The sequence below is a fragment of the Rissa tridactyla genome, chromosome 21 (genome assembly GCF_028500815.1).
Source record: "Rissa tridactyla isolate bRisTri1 chromosome 21, bRisTri1.patW.cur.20221130, whole genome shotgun sequence".
NCBI classification, from domain to species: Eukaryota; Metazoa; Chordata; class Aves; order Charadriiformes; family Laridae; genus Rissa; species Rissa tridactyla.
The window spans coordinates 4,104,298-4,120,215 of record NC_071486.1 but is presented as its reverse complement, the minus strand read 5'-3'; the positions used below and the strand labels follow the sequence as shown (position 1 = coordinate 4,120,215).

At 52.0% G+C, this 15,918-nt stretch overlaps 1 protein-coding gene across 15 annotated transcripts in view; it reads right to left on the bottom strand.

The window, feature by feature from the left end:
• Nucleotides 1–2,760: 2,760 nt before the first annotated feature.
• ATP2B4 (ATPase plasma membrane Ca2+ transporting 4) overlaps nt 2,761–15,918 on the bottom strand; it is a 52,091-nt gene continuing 38,933 nt past the window's right edge. For 11 of the 15 annotated variants that reach the window (XM_054181197.1, XM_054181208.1, XM_054181199.1 and 8 more), the window contains 4 exons: nt 15,361–15,572; nt 14,895–15,002; nt 14,373–14,555; nt 2,761–6,487 (listed from right to left, as the gene is read on the bottom strand). In XM_054181197.1, the coding sequence (XP_054037172.1) occupies nt 6,182–6,487; nt 14,373–14,555; nt 14,895–15,002; nt 15,361–15,572 (809 nt within the window). In that variant the 3' untranslated portion in view covers nt 2,761–6,181. Of the gene's footprint in view, nt 6,488–11,860; nt 12,062–14,372; nt 14,556–14,894; nt 15,003–15,360; nt 15,573–15,918 lie in introns of those variants that run through there. The other 4 variants (XM_054181209.1, XM_054181211.1, XM_054181212.1 and 1 more) reach the window with 3 other exon arrangements.

Sequence of the window (15,918 nt, the reverse complement as noted above, 5' to 3'; positions counted from 1 at the left end):
CAGGCACTGCCTCAGGGTTATGCTTTCCAAACTGGAAGCTATTTTACCTTTTCAATATGGTTTCCCGGGCCAGCAGGCGCTTGCCCTTGGGCCACCTCAGGCTGTGCTGTGCCCCAGGGAGGGAGGCCTGGGCCTGGCTGGCAGCCATTTTTCTGTCAGGGCAGCACGGGCCTGCTCAGACTTCATGGCAGATCATAGGCCTAAACCTGCCTCCTGCTGCTTTCCTCCTCTCCGTCCCAGTGTGCCAGTGTCCTGCTTACCTCAGTTTGGCCCTGCGGCAGCAGTAAGCAGCTAGCCCGGCAGCAGGAGCGGTATCTGTCCTCAGGGGAGGCTGCCTGGGGCAGCCCCCCTACTGCACAGGCACAGCGGGTACAGCCATTTTCCCCACTAAATGACTGAAAGTCCTGTGATTTGTTTCTTTCTCTGTATCCAGCCTGGGATATGTTTGAAAAAAGAAGCAATTGTGGCTGTTCTGTTTAATTAAGAGCTGGAGAACGCCGTCGGCACAAGACACCTCCCCAAGAAAGCAGCACAGAACGCGACGCTGCACAGTAAAGCTTTTACGCCCTGTTGATATCACTTGTCGTCAGCTCCAAGGGGCAGACGCTCAGCTGAGAAGTTTTAGATTGAACGTTGTCACTGACAGCCTCGCCCAGCTTGATCTTCTCATCACGGCTTGGCCCCACAGCTATTAAAGACACAGAGAAACAACACTCCCACCACCAAAGCCAGGGAGTTTATCAGCTCCAGTGCAATCAACCTGCTTGGGAATGAGAGTATTTCAGAGGCCAGTTGCTTTTATTTCCCGTTGTCTTTCTGGTCTGGGAAAAGTGCCTCTATGGAGGCAAAATAGTCTCGGTACAGAGGCGGGACATAGCTTGAAGCCAGTCCCCGGGAGATGGAGATCACAACCTCCACCATGGATCACCTTAGAGGCACCGCGGACACGGCACCAGGCATGGGGACAGGGGAGGATCTTTGCTCAAGGACAGCTCGACGCATAGCCCAGGAGCACTGGTTTGGATGGCATTTAACAGCCAGTTCTGGACGTTGCTCAGAGATGGAAGAAGCCATGCTTGAGACAAAGCGCTGGGTGCAACCAGCCAGCCCCTGCCCCTAGATAGCAAGGCTTACGCAGAGAGAAAACCCACGCTAAGGGGTGCTTTTGTAGCAGCAGGGTTGCTTTTGATCCCCATCCCTCTTTCCACCCCTCAGGCCCCACCTTCACACTCCAGCTTGCTCTGAGGGGAAGCCCAGCCATTCATCCAGCGCTAGGAAAGGATGCGGAATTGATTTCACAAGCTGGTGGACACACTGAGGACGTCACAGTTACATGTGGGCACATTTTATTCTCTGGATGCACTTGCGCATTGTTTCTGCTCAACAGCCAAAGCTTTATTGATTCAAAACCATTACCCTTCTCCCCCACCCCCAGCACGCTTTAATTTTTTGCTATGTACCCCCTTTCCCGCCCCTCAACCACTCGTCCGCTTCCACTTTGAGTATTATCTCTGCTTGGAGTCTGTTTTCTCAGAAGAAGCCAACTGACAATTCATTCAAAATTTTTTTCTCCCAAGAACCATATAAATTACATGCAAAACATTGTACATAGAGATTAATATCAAAATGCAATACAGATCAGGTGCACTTTAAGCTGGACTCTAGGATATGGCAAACACACCAGGGTACATATTGCTTTGAAACCACCATTTTTTTTTTTAATGTCATGCATACCACATAATATTCAGTCTTTTGTTTTGTATTTTTCTGTTTTTATACAAAAATACCAGTGCTTATTATACTTAGTTACTGGAAAAGAAAAACTCAGATCTGCGTGCCCTCCTCAAAAGAAAGTTTTGTTGTGAGAGCATTGGATAAATATATATACACACACAAATGTTGGTTTAATACTGTATATATATATATTTATTTAAAGGGAGGAAATAAACTAAAGGCAGTTTTAGCCATGGGCTTTGCTGAATGAGAATTGTATTTATTTTTTTTTTGTTGAGCAGGAGGATATCAGAGGCAGAGGACAGCCAGAGATCAGCCAGTCTTGGTGGCAGGGGACAGCCTTGGCAGAGAGATGCTGGAGAGGAACAGCCAGGTGCCAAGAAACACGCCGGTGTTGCCCCCCAGCCTCGCTGGTTGGGGCAGGACCAGGAGAGCGGCACCCCCCTGGCACAGAGAGCGGGGCTCGCAGGAGTTTTATGGGTTGCGTGCTCCACGGGTTGAAGAACTTGTAGGAGATGGACCAGCGATAAGGAGCAATGGCAGACAGGTACATGCGTCCTCCCCCCGCCCCCCGGAGAGGTACGAAAACCTGCAGGGACTCTCTTTGAGGTGCTTGGTCCCTGCAGTCATGGAGGGCAACAGGAGCTGGCAACGGCATCTTGGAGATGCCCTCGCTGCATCTGGGATGGGGCTTTTCACCCCGAGAAGCATTTCTAAAGGGGCTGAGCACTACAGGACATCTACTCCGAAGGCTGCCCATGCTAAAATTTGGTTTAGTTTTTTTCCTTCTTGAGATTGTTTCAAAATTTTCCTCAAAGCTTATTGCACAAAACCTTTGAAAATTAAGTATAACCCCTGTGCAAATCAAAGGAAACCTTATCACATAATGCAAATGCCTAAAAATGCCTGTTCAGCAATGCACACAGGACATGGTGTAATGTCTTTGGTACGAATCCGCCAATTTATTTAACAGAAAACCACCACCACCACCAGAGACCCTACTGTTATTAAGAACTGGATGCAAAATTATGTTCAGAGTGTTTTAATAACAAAGCATTCCAAGGCAAGTTAACACGTATCACAGGGTATGACTTCGATTCCTGTCTGGCATGGCATTCTCCCCCGTGCACACTCGTGGCAGTTCAAACCAAGCAAAAAAAAAAAAAAAAAAAAAAAATCTCCCCCTATTTCAAGGCATGTTGCAGAGAGTCCCCAGAAAAGTTCGTGCCGCCAACCATGCCTTTCAGCGTAGAGCACCAATCTCCCCCAACTCTTTTGTAATGTCCTCAATAACTTAACCCAATAGTCATCTGCCGCCAGTATATCACTGAAACTAAATAGAAAAAAAAAAAAAGAAATATTTTACAGAAAAGATGTATGCACAATAAACGTTTACGCTTTAAGCAACCAGCCATACCAACATAATTTATATATATATATAAAAAAAAAAACAACAACAAAACACATTTGTGTCATCCAACTAATGTCTAGTATAAAGATGGCTGCTCAGAGAAAAGGAAGCTGACTGGCATCCGATCGCTGATACACGGAATTAATTACCTGTCACTTTGAACTGCTGTCACACAGTCACGCGCCCCTGCAGACGCGGGACTCAAGATTTCTTTATTTATTTTTTTTCTTTAAACAAAATACATATGGCTGACGTAAAAATATCAGTTTCTGATCTAAAGAAAACTATATACTTTTTTTTTTTTGCATAATATTTATATATAATTATTTCTCCCCCTCCTAATATGGAAACTAGAACAACAACAACAACAACAAAAAGTATCAACTAAAGAACAACCAGACCCTTGTGGCAACCTGCCAGTCACAGATTTCTGGGAGTGACTTTGAGAGCCTCCAAAGTCGGCTTGTTGTTGGTTTGAGTCTTTTTTTTTTTTTTTAAAACAGGTCTGAGGTAATAAAAAAATATCAAAAGAAAAAAACAAAAAACGGTGTGTTCCCCCCCCGAAGTATTTAATAAATATTTATGTAAGTTGTAAGAACACCATATTTTCATCTTTTTTTTTTTTTTTGCAAGTATTTAAAATAGAAAAAGTGATCTTTTAAGCAATGTCACCTTTAGTACAGAACCAAACCCCACAGACACCCCCCCTTTTTGTCTTTCCTGTCACCGCTTGTCTATAACCCAAAAAAACACCCCCCGCCCTACCCCCCCTGTCCTGCCCAAGGTATTTTTTCAGCTCGTGGGAAGAAGGAATGGGGAGGGCAGCGATGGGTTTGTCTGGGCGGGCAGGGGGCTCGATATTGAATTTTTAATTGAGATGGGCAGTGGTGGCAATTTCTTCTTGCTGTTGGCAGTGTACGGAGCCCAGCCTTCACCCCAGCACCGAGGCAGGAGAGCCGGGAGAAGGACCTTTCCTCAGCTATTTAGGGCAGGAATGGGGTGACCTCGTCCTTCCCTCCTCCCACCCCAAGGAAGGGACAAGTCGGTGCTGGGCTGGAAACAAAACAAAGACACTTGGTTTGCGTTGTCATTTAAGGAACACTTATATCTTGGCAAAGTACTGGGCCCTCGCGTGGCAGGCTGTGCTGCAGGCAGTGCTCGGAGAAGGCACGGGAGATTCTGCTGTGCGTTCTTAAAGGAAAGAAAAGAAGAAACGAGCCAGCCCCACCTCTCCTCTCACTAAAACCTCTCTGCTTCCAGGGATGGAGGCCGGGCAAAGACGAGGGTGTTGTACAGCCAGTTACAACCAGGTTCTCTCCGCTTCCAACCACGCCAAAGGGGACAAAGAAGAGAAGGCAGCAGAGCTTCCTCCAGTCCTGCCTGGGGCCAGTAACCAGGGGTGCACCAGCAAGAGTCCACAGGGAAGAAACTAAGCCCAAGGCAAAGCAAACTCCTGCCTCCTGCTCTGTCCCATGGCTTCCCAAGAGGGTCAGTTCAGAGTCCCGGGCACGTTGACAACCGGGGCCTCTGCTCCAAAACATGAGGACTCTCACCGAATGGTTACAAGAGACTGAGGTGAGGCAGGATGCAAGGTGAAGGGAGGACCTTCAAAAAAGCAGCAAGTGAGACAAAGCCTCCACGCAGCACCTTCTTCAGAAGACCTGCGGCCAACCAACCAACCTGCCACCTCTGTGAGGAAATGCCTCCACTGGCAAACTAGCTACAGAATTGCTATGGAAATCAAGGGTCCTTCCATCGGCCCTGGAGCTTCCTCTCCCTTCCACCGGCTAAAGAGACAACCCAACTTATCCCTTCCATGATCTAGGAGTCGACCCGCTGCACTGCCAATAACCCGATGCTTGTTCTCCATTCAGCCTGTTAACGCTTTGGCAGCGAAGTGCAGAGCTGGTGGGCACAGCTGGAGCATCCTCTGGGGTTCCTCAGCAGTTAACCAGAGCTCGTACTCCAAGGCTGAAAGAATATTTAACCCAACAGTACAGAGAAGCCAGAACAGGCAAAAGTCCCTCTGCAGGAGCCATTAAACCTTTGCAAGGCTCTCACCAAAAATTTCACAAAGCTGTTCAAGAGCAGATGAGGCGCATCTCTTAAGATGCCCCAGGAAGGAGCCCCATTTCTTACAACCATGGGTTTTTTCTTCACCACCTTTCCACTGACAGTTCACCTCCACCTTGCTTTGGAGAAAAAAAAAAAAAAAAACAAACCCAGAATCTTTTACATCCAGCAAGGTTCCAGCCAAGTCACCTTCGTTCCTTGTCTACCAATTACTGCTTTGGAAACAGAGAGAGAAAAGTGTGCGCGCACACACAGAGGAGGAACTTTAAAGGCTAGGTACCATTTTTCAAGGTGGAAGACTGGTGTACATCCCTGTATCTATCAACCTGTGAGTAAACACCTTCCCCCTGGCTGGGTTATGTTTATTTATTTTTAATTTTTCACACTAGAGTGCTAACTCCCCCACTTCCCACTGTGAAGTCACGGGGGGCAAACCCCACAAGCAAAGAACAAACCCCACCATTAGAAGAAAACCCTAAAAACCACAAGTGGAAAAAAAAAATAAAATAAAGTCACAAGTGCACCCCAGCCCTTGGGCTGAGAGCGTGCATGTAAGACTACAACAATTTGAACTTTCTTTGAACATGCATTTTTCAAAGTGAAAACCCCCTACAGACACATGGAGCCCAACTCTCGGAGAGGAAATAATCTGGCTGCTTCGCTTGGGTGAGTACCACTGAAAATTGGGGATGGAGATGCACAAGTTTGGCTTAGCCTCTCTCCCAACGCCCGGCATTCGTGGTACTCTGGTTCCCACTGCTAAATAATGGTAAAAGAAAAGAAAAACAACTAAAAAAAACCCCAAAAAAACCCCAAAAAACAAAACACCAAAATGATATACGTATGAGCAGTTTGACACGAAGTGACCGCAGTGTGTGATCAGTTACTGGTGCCAATATCACACAGGGCGAGGGACGAAGGTGGAGGAGGAGGAGGAGGAGAGGGGGGTTCGAAGTTCTAAGGTCAAACCGATGTCTCCAAGCTGTGTAAGGGGCTTTCGGGCTCCGGGACGGTGACCTCAGCTTGATCGCTGTCCACTGCATTGTTATTTCTGTTGAGGGATGTAGATCCACCCAGGCTACCCCCACCTCGCTTTTTGAGTCCGTCAGTCTCGGGGTCGTCTTCAGCGCTGTCAAGGAATGGTGTTCGAGGCTCGTCTTCCTCCAGGATGAACTCTGGGTGAGTCATGAAGTTATGGATGGAGCTTCTGGATTCGGGTTTCTCGAGGCCTTCGTACAAGGAGCTACGGAACGCATTCACCACTTTGATCTGCCGGGAGGCGAGGAGCGTGGGGGGATAAACAAAAGAGGGGTTAGTAGCGGCTACGAGAGGCCAGAGCTCCCAGGAGAAAGTAAAAATAAATAATAAAGACACAATAAAACAAAAAGCACAACAACAACAACAACAGTCACCACCACTGAACAGACAGCTAAGTCAAAATGAGAGATCTATGGTGAACTAGGAGGGCCAACATGGATCAGACTCAGGCACTAGGTGTGTGATGGGGAATCAACCGACTATGGGGCGACTTCAGAAGCTGCAAGAAAAGACATAAGAAAACCTCAAAAAACCAAGATCACTTTGAATGAATGGAAGCCAAAATGCATTAGTTGTCATTACATGTGCGCACGCATATCTGTGTTTATAAACAAGGACAAAAAAGTGGAACTACAACTCAAAAAAAGAGGTGGGTTAGACAAACAGTGGGTTCATTTCAAGGCAAAAAAACACTCTACTGTGGGAGCGATGTGCGTGTTTGTTCTATTTCATTTTTAGACCTATAGAAAGGAACGGGCTTGAAAAAGGCGCCACAAACTTTTCAAGCCCATGTGAAGCAGTAGGTCCAAGTGGATGCCATGACCAGTAAAACCAGATCTGGCTAAACATGCAAAAAGGAAGCCAGATCTGTGTGAGTCTCCCTACATGGCTACCACCTGGATCCCGGGATGGAGCTCTGGATCCTTCCCTACATCCCCATGCTGAAGAAGACCCAGTGATTTCCAAAGGCAACTATTCTTTTGGATGCTCTGCATGAAAAACAATCTCAAACTTTGCTAGAAAGCCTGGCCACGCACCGCTCCTGTGAAACCCACAGGCTGCCAGCACAAAAGCCAGGATCAATGTGTTATAAGCAGGAGATCCAGAGCCCAGTTTGGACAACCAGGGCATGGCTCTGTCACCTCCATTGCACCGGAAAGGAGAGGTCTGGAAACAAGCCCGGACGGTGGCTAGCAGTGGATTCACTGCTCCCTCTAGTTCCTCTGGAAATCCAGCCTTGAACTCATCCAGCTCTCACCCTCCCTTGCAATGAAGTCACAGCTGTTCAGTCGGATGGGTGACAAGTGTCAGATCCAGAAAACAAAGGGGCAGGAGGCGGCAGCGCTGCGGGGCTGCAGCAGAACCTCTCCACCCCCCTGCAGACGCTGGCATGCGTGAGACAACCAACATGTGCACCTCGGTCTCCTCCAGCTCTCCTGGATGACTCAGGGCTATAATTGCTCAAAAGATGTCAGAAGGCATAAACTGAAGGAGAGCGATACAATCAATATGTGGGCTTCTGAAGCAAAGCCAACAAACCGAGCAGCTGAAGGTCTCCCAGGCTTTGGAGGACCTGGCGAAATCACACACGTGGCTTTGCCTTTTACTGCAAAGCCAAGAGCAAACCCACCACGCAGTACCCTCCAAAGCATCCCTCAGGTTGCTGTTGGGTCTTACACCGATGTTCTCCCTGCGCTGACTCTTTCAGGCCAGAGCCAGCACGTGACCTCTCTCCAGAGTCCCCCATCCTGCCACAACAGGTCACACCAGGACCTTCCTGGCTTGTGGCACCTTCCCAATCAGCTGGGAACAGGGCTGTCTCCTCCCTTTATGGAGGAAGCTACTGGCAAAAGTTGTCATCAGGGACCAAGTGTCTTGCACAAGCTCTTGCGTGTTTTATGGAAGCAATAAAAGCCTTTGCTCTGTTAAACAGAGTCCATCTGGGACCAGGAGATCTGTTCAACCCCTGCTCTTGGAAGGAGCTGCCCCCAGACCACTGTAAGACTTTGTTCAGCAACGCTGGGCACAGCGGAGAAGTCGGTAACATCTCCTCGTAGCAGTGCCAGCCATTCTGCTCTGCCTCCCGCCTGTGGAAGCAGCGTGAGCCACCTCAACCTGCTCCCAGCGTCCAAGGAACCCAGTCCCCACCCATGTCCCCTGCCTGCTGTCATGGTGTCACTGCGGACTGAAGCTAGGGCACAAAAGGGAGGAGAGCCACAGATCCCACAAAAGGGGTGCTCCTCCCCAGCACCCCTGTGCTACACCCTGGAGAGCCTCCTCGTCACTCAGCCGGTGGCTGAGGGAGCAGAGCGAGCTGTTGGAGGGAGAACAATTCAGATATCCCCTTGCAGGCTGATGAGGCAGATAAAGCTGTGTATGTTCTGCCACTTCTTTGCGAACGGGCTGCAGATCTGGTGGGTAAACAGAGACGACAGCCCTCTTCCTGGTGAGATGAGCCGGGTGAAACTGTCCACCTTGGTCTGGTACGCGGGCAGGCTAGGAGGGAAGTCACCAACCAGCAGACCCAGCGAGAACCTCCTAGGGATCTTTGGTCTCAGCACAAACAGCACTCAAAAAACCAGACCAGAGAAGTTACTCAAAGAGGAGTCTTGTGCCTGGAACCCTGGAGATTTTACCTGCAGGATGTCCCAGGGATCCCCTCGCATAAGGGATGCCCTTCTGAGGCCGCTCTCCATCTGGCTCAGAAAGATGGTGCTGCACCACACGGGGCAGCAACACGGCATCCCCCTGGCACAGGCTCAGCACATCCTGGCTAGAAACAAACAGGGCAGCTCTTGCACGCACACAGGGACCGTCACGCACACGCGGGCAGGATGACAGACACCCATGAGGAGATGAGCATGGGCCAGGCACCCCCCATGATGCTGGAGCACCAGCTGGCCTGTGAAAATGGAAAGTTTGTGTAGCCGGGAACAGAAATTCAGAGCTGTGTTTGCTGAGCTAACGACCACAGTAAGATCCTGGATGAATTCAGCGCTTAGTGTGAACACACAGGACAAGGGAGACCACCAAGCAGGCCACCTTCTACCAAGACTGATCATCTGTCACATCATCAGTGTCTTGAAAACAACAACTCCAAGCACTGACCCCTAAAATGCAGTGTGCAAAACCAATCAAACCAAGTATAACCAACTCGAAGAAGCTAACAAGAGCTTAGGTGACTGTCAAAGCAACTAGGTGGTCAATCTAGTACAAGCGCAGAGGAAGGAGTAGCTTCACAGAAGTCCTCCTTGCCCCACCACCTCAAGCAATGGTGAGTCCAGACCTTATCTACCACATCACTGCCTTCGGCTCCACCAATAACTTCTGCTCCAGTTTTCCTCACATTTTCTTACTTTGACTTAACCATCTCTGTCAGCAACTGCTGTGAAATGAATCCCTTGTCAAGGAACTTAACAGCAAGGAATGTGTTTTCAACGAGCCAGGCAGTGCAAACAACGACATTCTCCCCAGCCAAGCTGGGATCCCACCTCCCTCCCTGCCTGTGGTCAGGCTCACGTCTCCTCTCCATCCAAACCCTTCACAACCTGCAAGTTTGGAATTTATTCTCATTTCACACCATCACTGCAGCACCGCAGTGTGCCAGGCAAACCCCACTGCTCCCATGGAGATGGAAATTGCATCTTCTGCACGGAGCCAGCATCAGCTCCACCACTGACCCCTGGTTCGCTTTGCCCAGCTCCCTCAGACCAGGGCAAAACCCCCAGAGGAGGCCAGCTCAGCTCTGCAAACCATCTCCTGCGGGTCCTTCCCGAGACCTCCCTCTCCTCCACGGCCCCGACAGGGACACAGCAGGCAGAGCTGCCGAGGTCCAGCCCTGGAGAACTCATCCCACCAAGTGAAGTGGAAGACAGAGGGACACCATTAATCTGTATGGAGGGAACTGGAGCTTCGAGAGAGAGGGAAGGGATGCAGCAGAGGGAAACAGAGAAGTCTAGGCAGAAAACAGAGGGAAGACTTAGCGACCTGGGTTAGCTTCTGGTCAAGTTGTTTGCTGCCTGGAAGGGCACAAGCTATCCAAGTTATCTATTCCCTTGCCAAATCGGGGAGGACATTAATCCATAGACTGCAAAAAAACCTGCATTTTGGTCTTGCCCACCCAAGCCCCCTACCCTGAGACCCCTCTAAGCAGGTTTTCTTCCGATTAGAAAGTCTTGGTGGTGCACAGATGCAGTCGGGAACAGAAGGCAGCTGCGCTGCTTCAGAAACACTGGGGTTAAACAAAATAAAATTCGAGCATCAGTGTCGGCTAAATAGAGAGAAAACAAAATTATCAGAAATTCTCTCTTCTCTCCCACAGTGCGTAAACAGTGGAAACTGAAAGCTATGCAAAAAGTCACCAAGGATATTTCTTTAATAAGTGGAGAACACTGAAAATGACTGTGCAATAAAAAAAGCCAATTATCCTGGAAAGATACACTACCTACTCATAGCCTGGCACAGCTCTGCAGAGAGAATTCACGCTCACGTGCTCACAAGCCCGAATATGTAGCTCACAATGAACACGGAGAGGGGCACTGCACCAGAAAGGGCTTTTCTTTGGTCTGGAAGCCCCCAGCTAGATCCAGGATCCAGCTTTGCCACTGACGTTCGTCAGAGCCACGTTTTCCATCTCTGTTCATGTGCAGCGAGTCGCGTGTCTCCGCATACACTGAGAACCAGCGTGCGCAGAACAAGCCGGGCATCGATGAGCCGCTGCAATGGGGCAGCGATGCTCTGTCAACACCAGGGGACCAGCGGAGCCCCGTGCTGTCCCCGCAGAGATGCGGGGCAGCAAAGGGCACGCTTCCGTGCACGGGGGCTCACTCAGCTCTGCCTCGCACGGCATGCAAGTTCACAGGCGGGACAGAGGAGGCTGCTTGCTTACAAGCCAGCTCCGAACCAGCAGGCTGCGAGCAGCTCCAATGTGTCACCACTGGCCAGTTGAGCCACGGTAACCTGCTGCTGTCACGCACCGTCCAGCCTCCCAAGCAAGGCAGGAGCAAAGACCCCTTCTCAGACGCGTGCGGGAGGCAGAGAGCACACAGGCAGCCCCTCACCGGGGCTCAGCCGACCCCCGTAGCACACTACCTGCTGTGGGAAGGTCCATGCGGCCAACTCTGCCTCCAAACAGCTTGGGTAAAGCAACACCTCTGCCCATCCCTGCCCTCCTTGGGGCATCCCGGGGCTGGGCAGAGCCACATTGGAAAGAAACGGCAGCTTTTGGGCGCAGCGTGCCCTTTTCACAGCAATGCTTTTTTAGTTGCTCATGAACACAGGGTTCTTTTAACAAGAACAGCCAATTTTTGCACCCTTCAGGAGGGGGGACTCATACATCAGTCCTGCAAAGGAGGAAGAGGTAAAAATGGAGGAAGCAACAAGGAATGGGGTGGGGGGAAAAGGACCAAGAAGTATTGTAAACTTGTCAAAGATGCAACAGCATAAAAACTTTTTTTTTTTTTTTTATAAAAACACTCTCCCGCCCCATCCTTCACTTTGGAAATCAGTGTGCGAGTCAAGGGTTAGAGGGAGAGAGAACAGGCTGGGTTAGGTTGGTGCAGGTGCTCTCTGTGGTTATTAGAAGTCATGCATTGTAATAGACTATCACTCACTGCCCGCAGGAGGAGATGCAGCAGCAGCAGCAACAGCAGAAGTGGTGGGAGTGGAATTGACGGAGGAAAGAGCTACATGGGTTGGGCTAGAAACATTTTTTACATCGTGGTGCTGGCTCACGATGGAAGGCTGTCTCCTGAGGGCTCCCTGCAAAGAGGAGGCGCCGGTCTGGAATGTGTAAACTACGTCCATCTGCAAAGAACCAGAGAGTGAGATAGCGTCGCCCCGGCCAGAGATAGGGAGAGAGGGGTCAGGGATGGAGGGGAGCAGGGAGGTCGGGCAGACACACACGGACAGGAAGGAAGAAGGAGGACGGAGAGGTGGGGAGGAGGGAGGAGAGAACCCCCCCCACCCCCCTAAACCCGCACCGGGTTCAGCTGGTGTTTCTGGGAGCAGAGGAGAGGTCAGCTTCCAGCCTCTGCCCAGCTCTCGCAGGGGTGAGAGGGGCAGGGTTTATCCCACCACCAAGAAAGAGACCGCGGTGGGAGGGTGCGACAGAGGAAACACCTTGGGTTATCCCGACAATCTGCAGGAGGAGCGGAGAAAGAGAGAGGGTGGGCAGAGATGCGAGCTGGCAGCTGGTGGTCCAGAAAACTGCTCTGGGAAAGGGTTTCTGGTGCCTCAGTCCCCATGGGATGTACGCTTGAGGGGCTGAATCCTGGGACACACCACGGGCCCGCAGCTCCCACGGCGGCCGGCCATGCTGGGAGACATTTCACCCTCTCCCAAGCTCACAGCTCCATACAGGGCTCGGAAGCGGAGCTGGGAGCGGCGGGCAGGGATGCAGCAAGGAGCATCCTTGATTGTGGGCCACGGTTGCTCTGTGGATGCACACCGAGGCCAGAGGAACCAAGCAGCAGCTGGGTGCCACCGTGGCTTCCCAGACGTTTCACAGCCAGACTGTCCCCAGCCCTGTGCCGCTGGCAGAGCACACGGCCCTTGCCCGCACAGCTCCTTGGGAAGGGACACCTCCTCCAGACCCCCGTGCAGCTCTAGTTGTTCTAGGTATTTCACACACTGCTTCGCTCCTTCCCATTTGATCTCCCTCCACAGAGGGACCCTCTTTTCCCCCCAGCACCAGGCTGGCCCACGGGGAAGAGCCCCGTGCTCTCGCTTAAGACACACTGACTCGGGACAGAAGCCCCGAGACGCTGAGGACGGACCTGCCGGCCGCTCTGCTCAAGGCACAGGGCACCACCAACGGGAAAGGAGTTGCTAAAGATGCTCCAGGACGTGCCAGCGTCCAGGAGCATTTTTCATGGTGCAAGAGCTTGTTTCAGCCCAGGTCCACCACGGCTTCATGGAGATACCTCCTGCAAGGAGGCTCCAGGCTCGTCCCTGGCGGCTGGTACTGCAGCCATTCGTACCTAACCAGACCTCCAACGCACCTGGACCGTTTCTGAAATGGCCCCAGTGCTCCCAGCACGTCTTTCACATGAATGAACCAGACCAAGCTGGCAGCTCAGCCCTCCGCAGCACCCTGGGCCCTCAGAAGAGCCCGGCCACCCCTCGCAATGGGATGAACCTCACCTTGAAACCATCAAGGCAACACCTCACAGAGGAGAAGCAAAGTTAGCATGGCAAACACAGCTGCTGCGATTCCTCCAGTCCCCGTGTCTGGGCCATTTTGGTTATCTCCATTTGTCAGGGGGCCAGAGGAGGAGGAATAAAAGGTAACACAGCAGCCCTGCATGCCAGGGGCCACTGGGGACCTACAGCTTTCCTCCATAGGGCAGCTCTGCCCAGGCCTAGAGGAAAGATGGGGGCAGCGACCTCGCTGCAGGGAGCTCGCCCTGCCCTGCCCAGCCAGCAGGCTGGGGGAAAACACATCCTTTCAGGAAAAACTGAGTCAGGGAGAAACAGCTGATGTAAAAAACCATATTAACAGACAGATTCTCCTCCCCTTCTGTGCTGTGGGGCCAAGAGCTCCAGGCGAGGAGCCTGGAGAGCTGGCAGGGAGGGGTGGCAAGAGCCCTTGGCCAAAAGGCCATCAGGAAGGATGGAGAGCAGCAGATGAGCAAGATCAGAGAGGGTCTTGTGCAGGCAGACCACTCCTGGGCACATTCCCCACCGGGAACAGGGTCCCAGCGGTGACCAAGCGCAGCTTCAATGTTGACCTGCTCGCTGTGCAGCTTGCTAAGAGCCCGGGTGGCTCCGTGGCCCCCCCTACAGCTTCCGAGCCCCCTCCTCTGCCATGTGAGGTATCCATCAGCAGCACGTCCAGCCCCTGTGGACCAGGCTGCCGGACACCAAGCTCTGCATCAGAACAGACTCAGTGCCTTCCCCCACCCCGAGCTGTCCCCAAAAGCCAGGCTGTCCTGGTTCCCCAACCAGGGCAGACCCAAGAAAGGCACAGGTGGTGGGAGAAGTCTCGCCCAGGAGGCAATGGCATCCTCCGAGCAGCAGCCGGCGCCTCTTTCCAGACAGAGCCCCTGGAGAGAAAGAGAGAGAAAGAGAGAGAGAGAGAAGGAAGAGCCCCACGGTACCCGCTGCCCCACGGTACCTGCGTCTGTATCCTGTTGAGACCCCTGAACCACAGGATCTGCCCGCGCCGCAGCTCCATCTCAGCGTGGTCGATCTCATCCACATCTTCAGGCAGCTCCTCCTCTGGGATCTCCTCCTTGGTGATGCCGTGCCCAGCTTCCTTCAGGAACTTCAGGTGGCTGGTTGGGACAGTGCAGATCAGCTGGGGAGAGGCAGGGAGAGAGCAGCTCCTTAGCCTGCAGGCTATGGCAGCCCGGAGCCCATGGGGGAGCATTCCTGCAACGAGCTGCCAGGGATTCAGCTGAGAGATGCCGGGATACAGCCGAGATATGCCACCGCTGGAGGTGTGCAAGCAGGGTGGGAAGGAGGAGTAGATTAGCAACCTCCTCTCCTCACGTGGTACTGGGATGGGGCATCACCCCCTTCCAAAGCTGCTTTGCATAAATACTGGGAAGAGCAAGGGCAGTGGGGCAGCGGGCAGGGAGAGGCAGGCTGCGAGCACGCCGTGGCAGGGAGGGATGTTTTTCAGACTGGCCCTTACCTGTCCCCAGAGGAGCTCTCCCACTCCGATAAAAATACACCAGAACCACTGGCTCAGGGTGAGCCCGGAGCAGCTGAACGGCTTCCCACCAAACTCCACAATGATGATCTACAGCACAGGAGAGAACAAGTCACACACCAGGGAGCTCCAAGGGCTGTGTGGCACGGCCATGGGATGAAACGGTCCCCATGGGCCACATCTTTTCTCCCTTCCATGGGATCATGAGGATCAAGGACCTCACATCTAGGCTAGAAACTTTACAGGACACCAGAGGCACGCTGGCTGGCCGGCCCTGGCATCTCCCAACACACTCTAGACCCCAATATTCAGGGTTTGTGTCACCAAGAAGCTGCTGGAGAAGAATAAGGGGACAGGACAGAGCTGTGGGCAGTGACTGCAGCAGACACAGGTCCTGCCTGCATCACAGTCCTCTCCCAGCCCCACCATCTTATTGCCAGAGCTTCACCTGAGCTGCAAATGTCCCCAGCACCACTGTGCAGAAGATGGGGTTGCGGTAGATGGCTTCAAAGACGTTCCTCTCCCCGTGGATCTTGCGCGCGTTGATCTCGTTGAACAACTGCATCATGACAAAGGTGTTGAAGACGATGGTGTAGTGCTCGGTGGGTGGGGAGTGGAGCGGGGCGTTTCGGCCACTGTCGATGTCAAAAAACTTCTCCCCTAAGCAGACAAGGGGTTTTGGGGAGGGGATGGGGAAGGGCAGGGAAGAGAGGAGAAGATGAGAACCTGCTCCTTACTTCTGCTCTGCGCTGGTGGAGGTGGAATTAGGATCCCAGGCTCTTGCTGAAGATCCCTTGATCCATCTCAAGTCTCCCACGCGAGCCTCACTGAACCATTAGTTCCTTAAAAATATTGAAAACCTGCTGCCCTGCCTAAAAATGTGTCTGCACGCAGCGAGGTCTTGAGCAGACCCACGTCCCCAGTGTAAACCCTCTCCTTTAACACCCCTCTGCTTCCCATCCATTATCAAATAAGCTCTGTCCTGGCCAACGTGGGGTCACTGAGT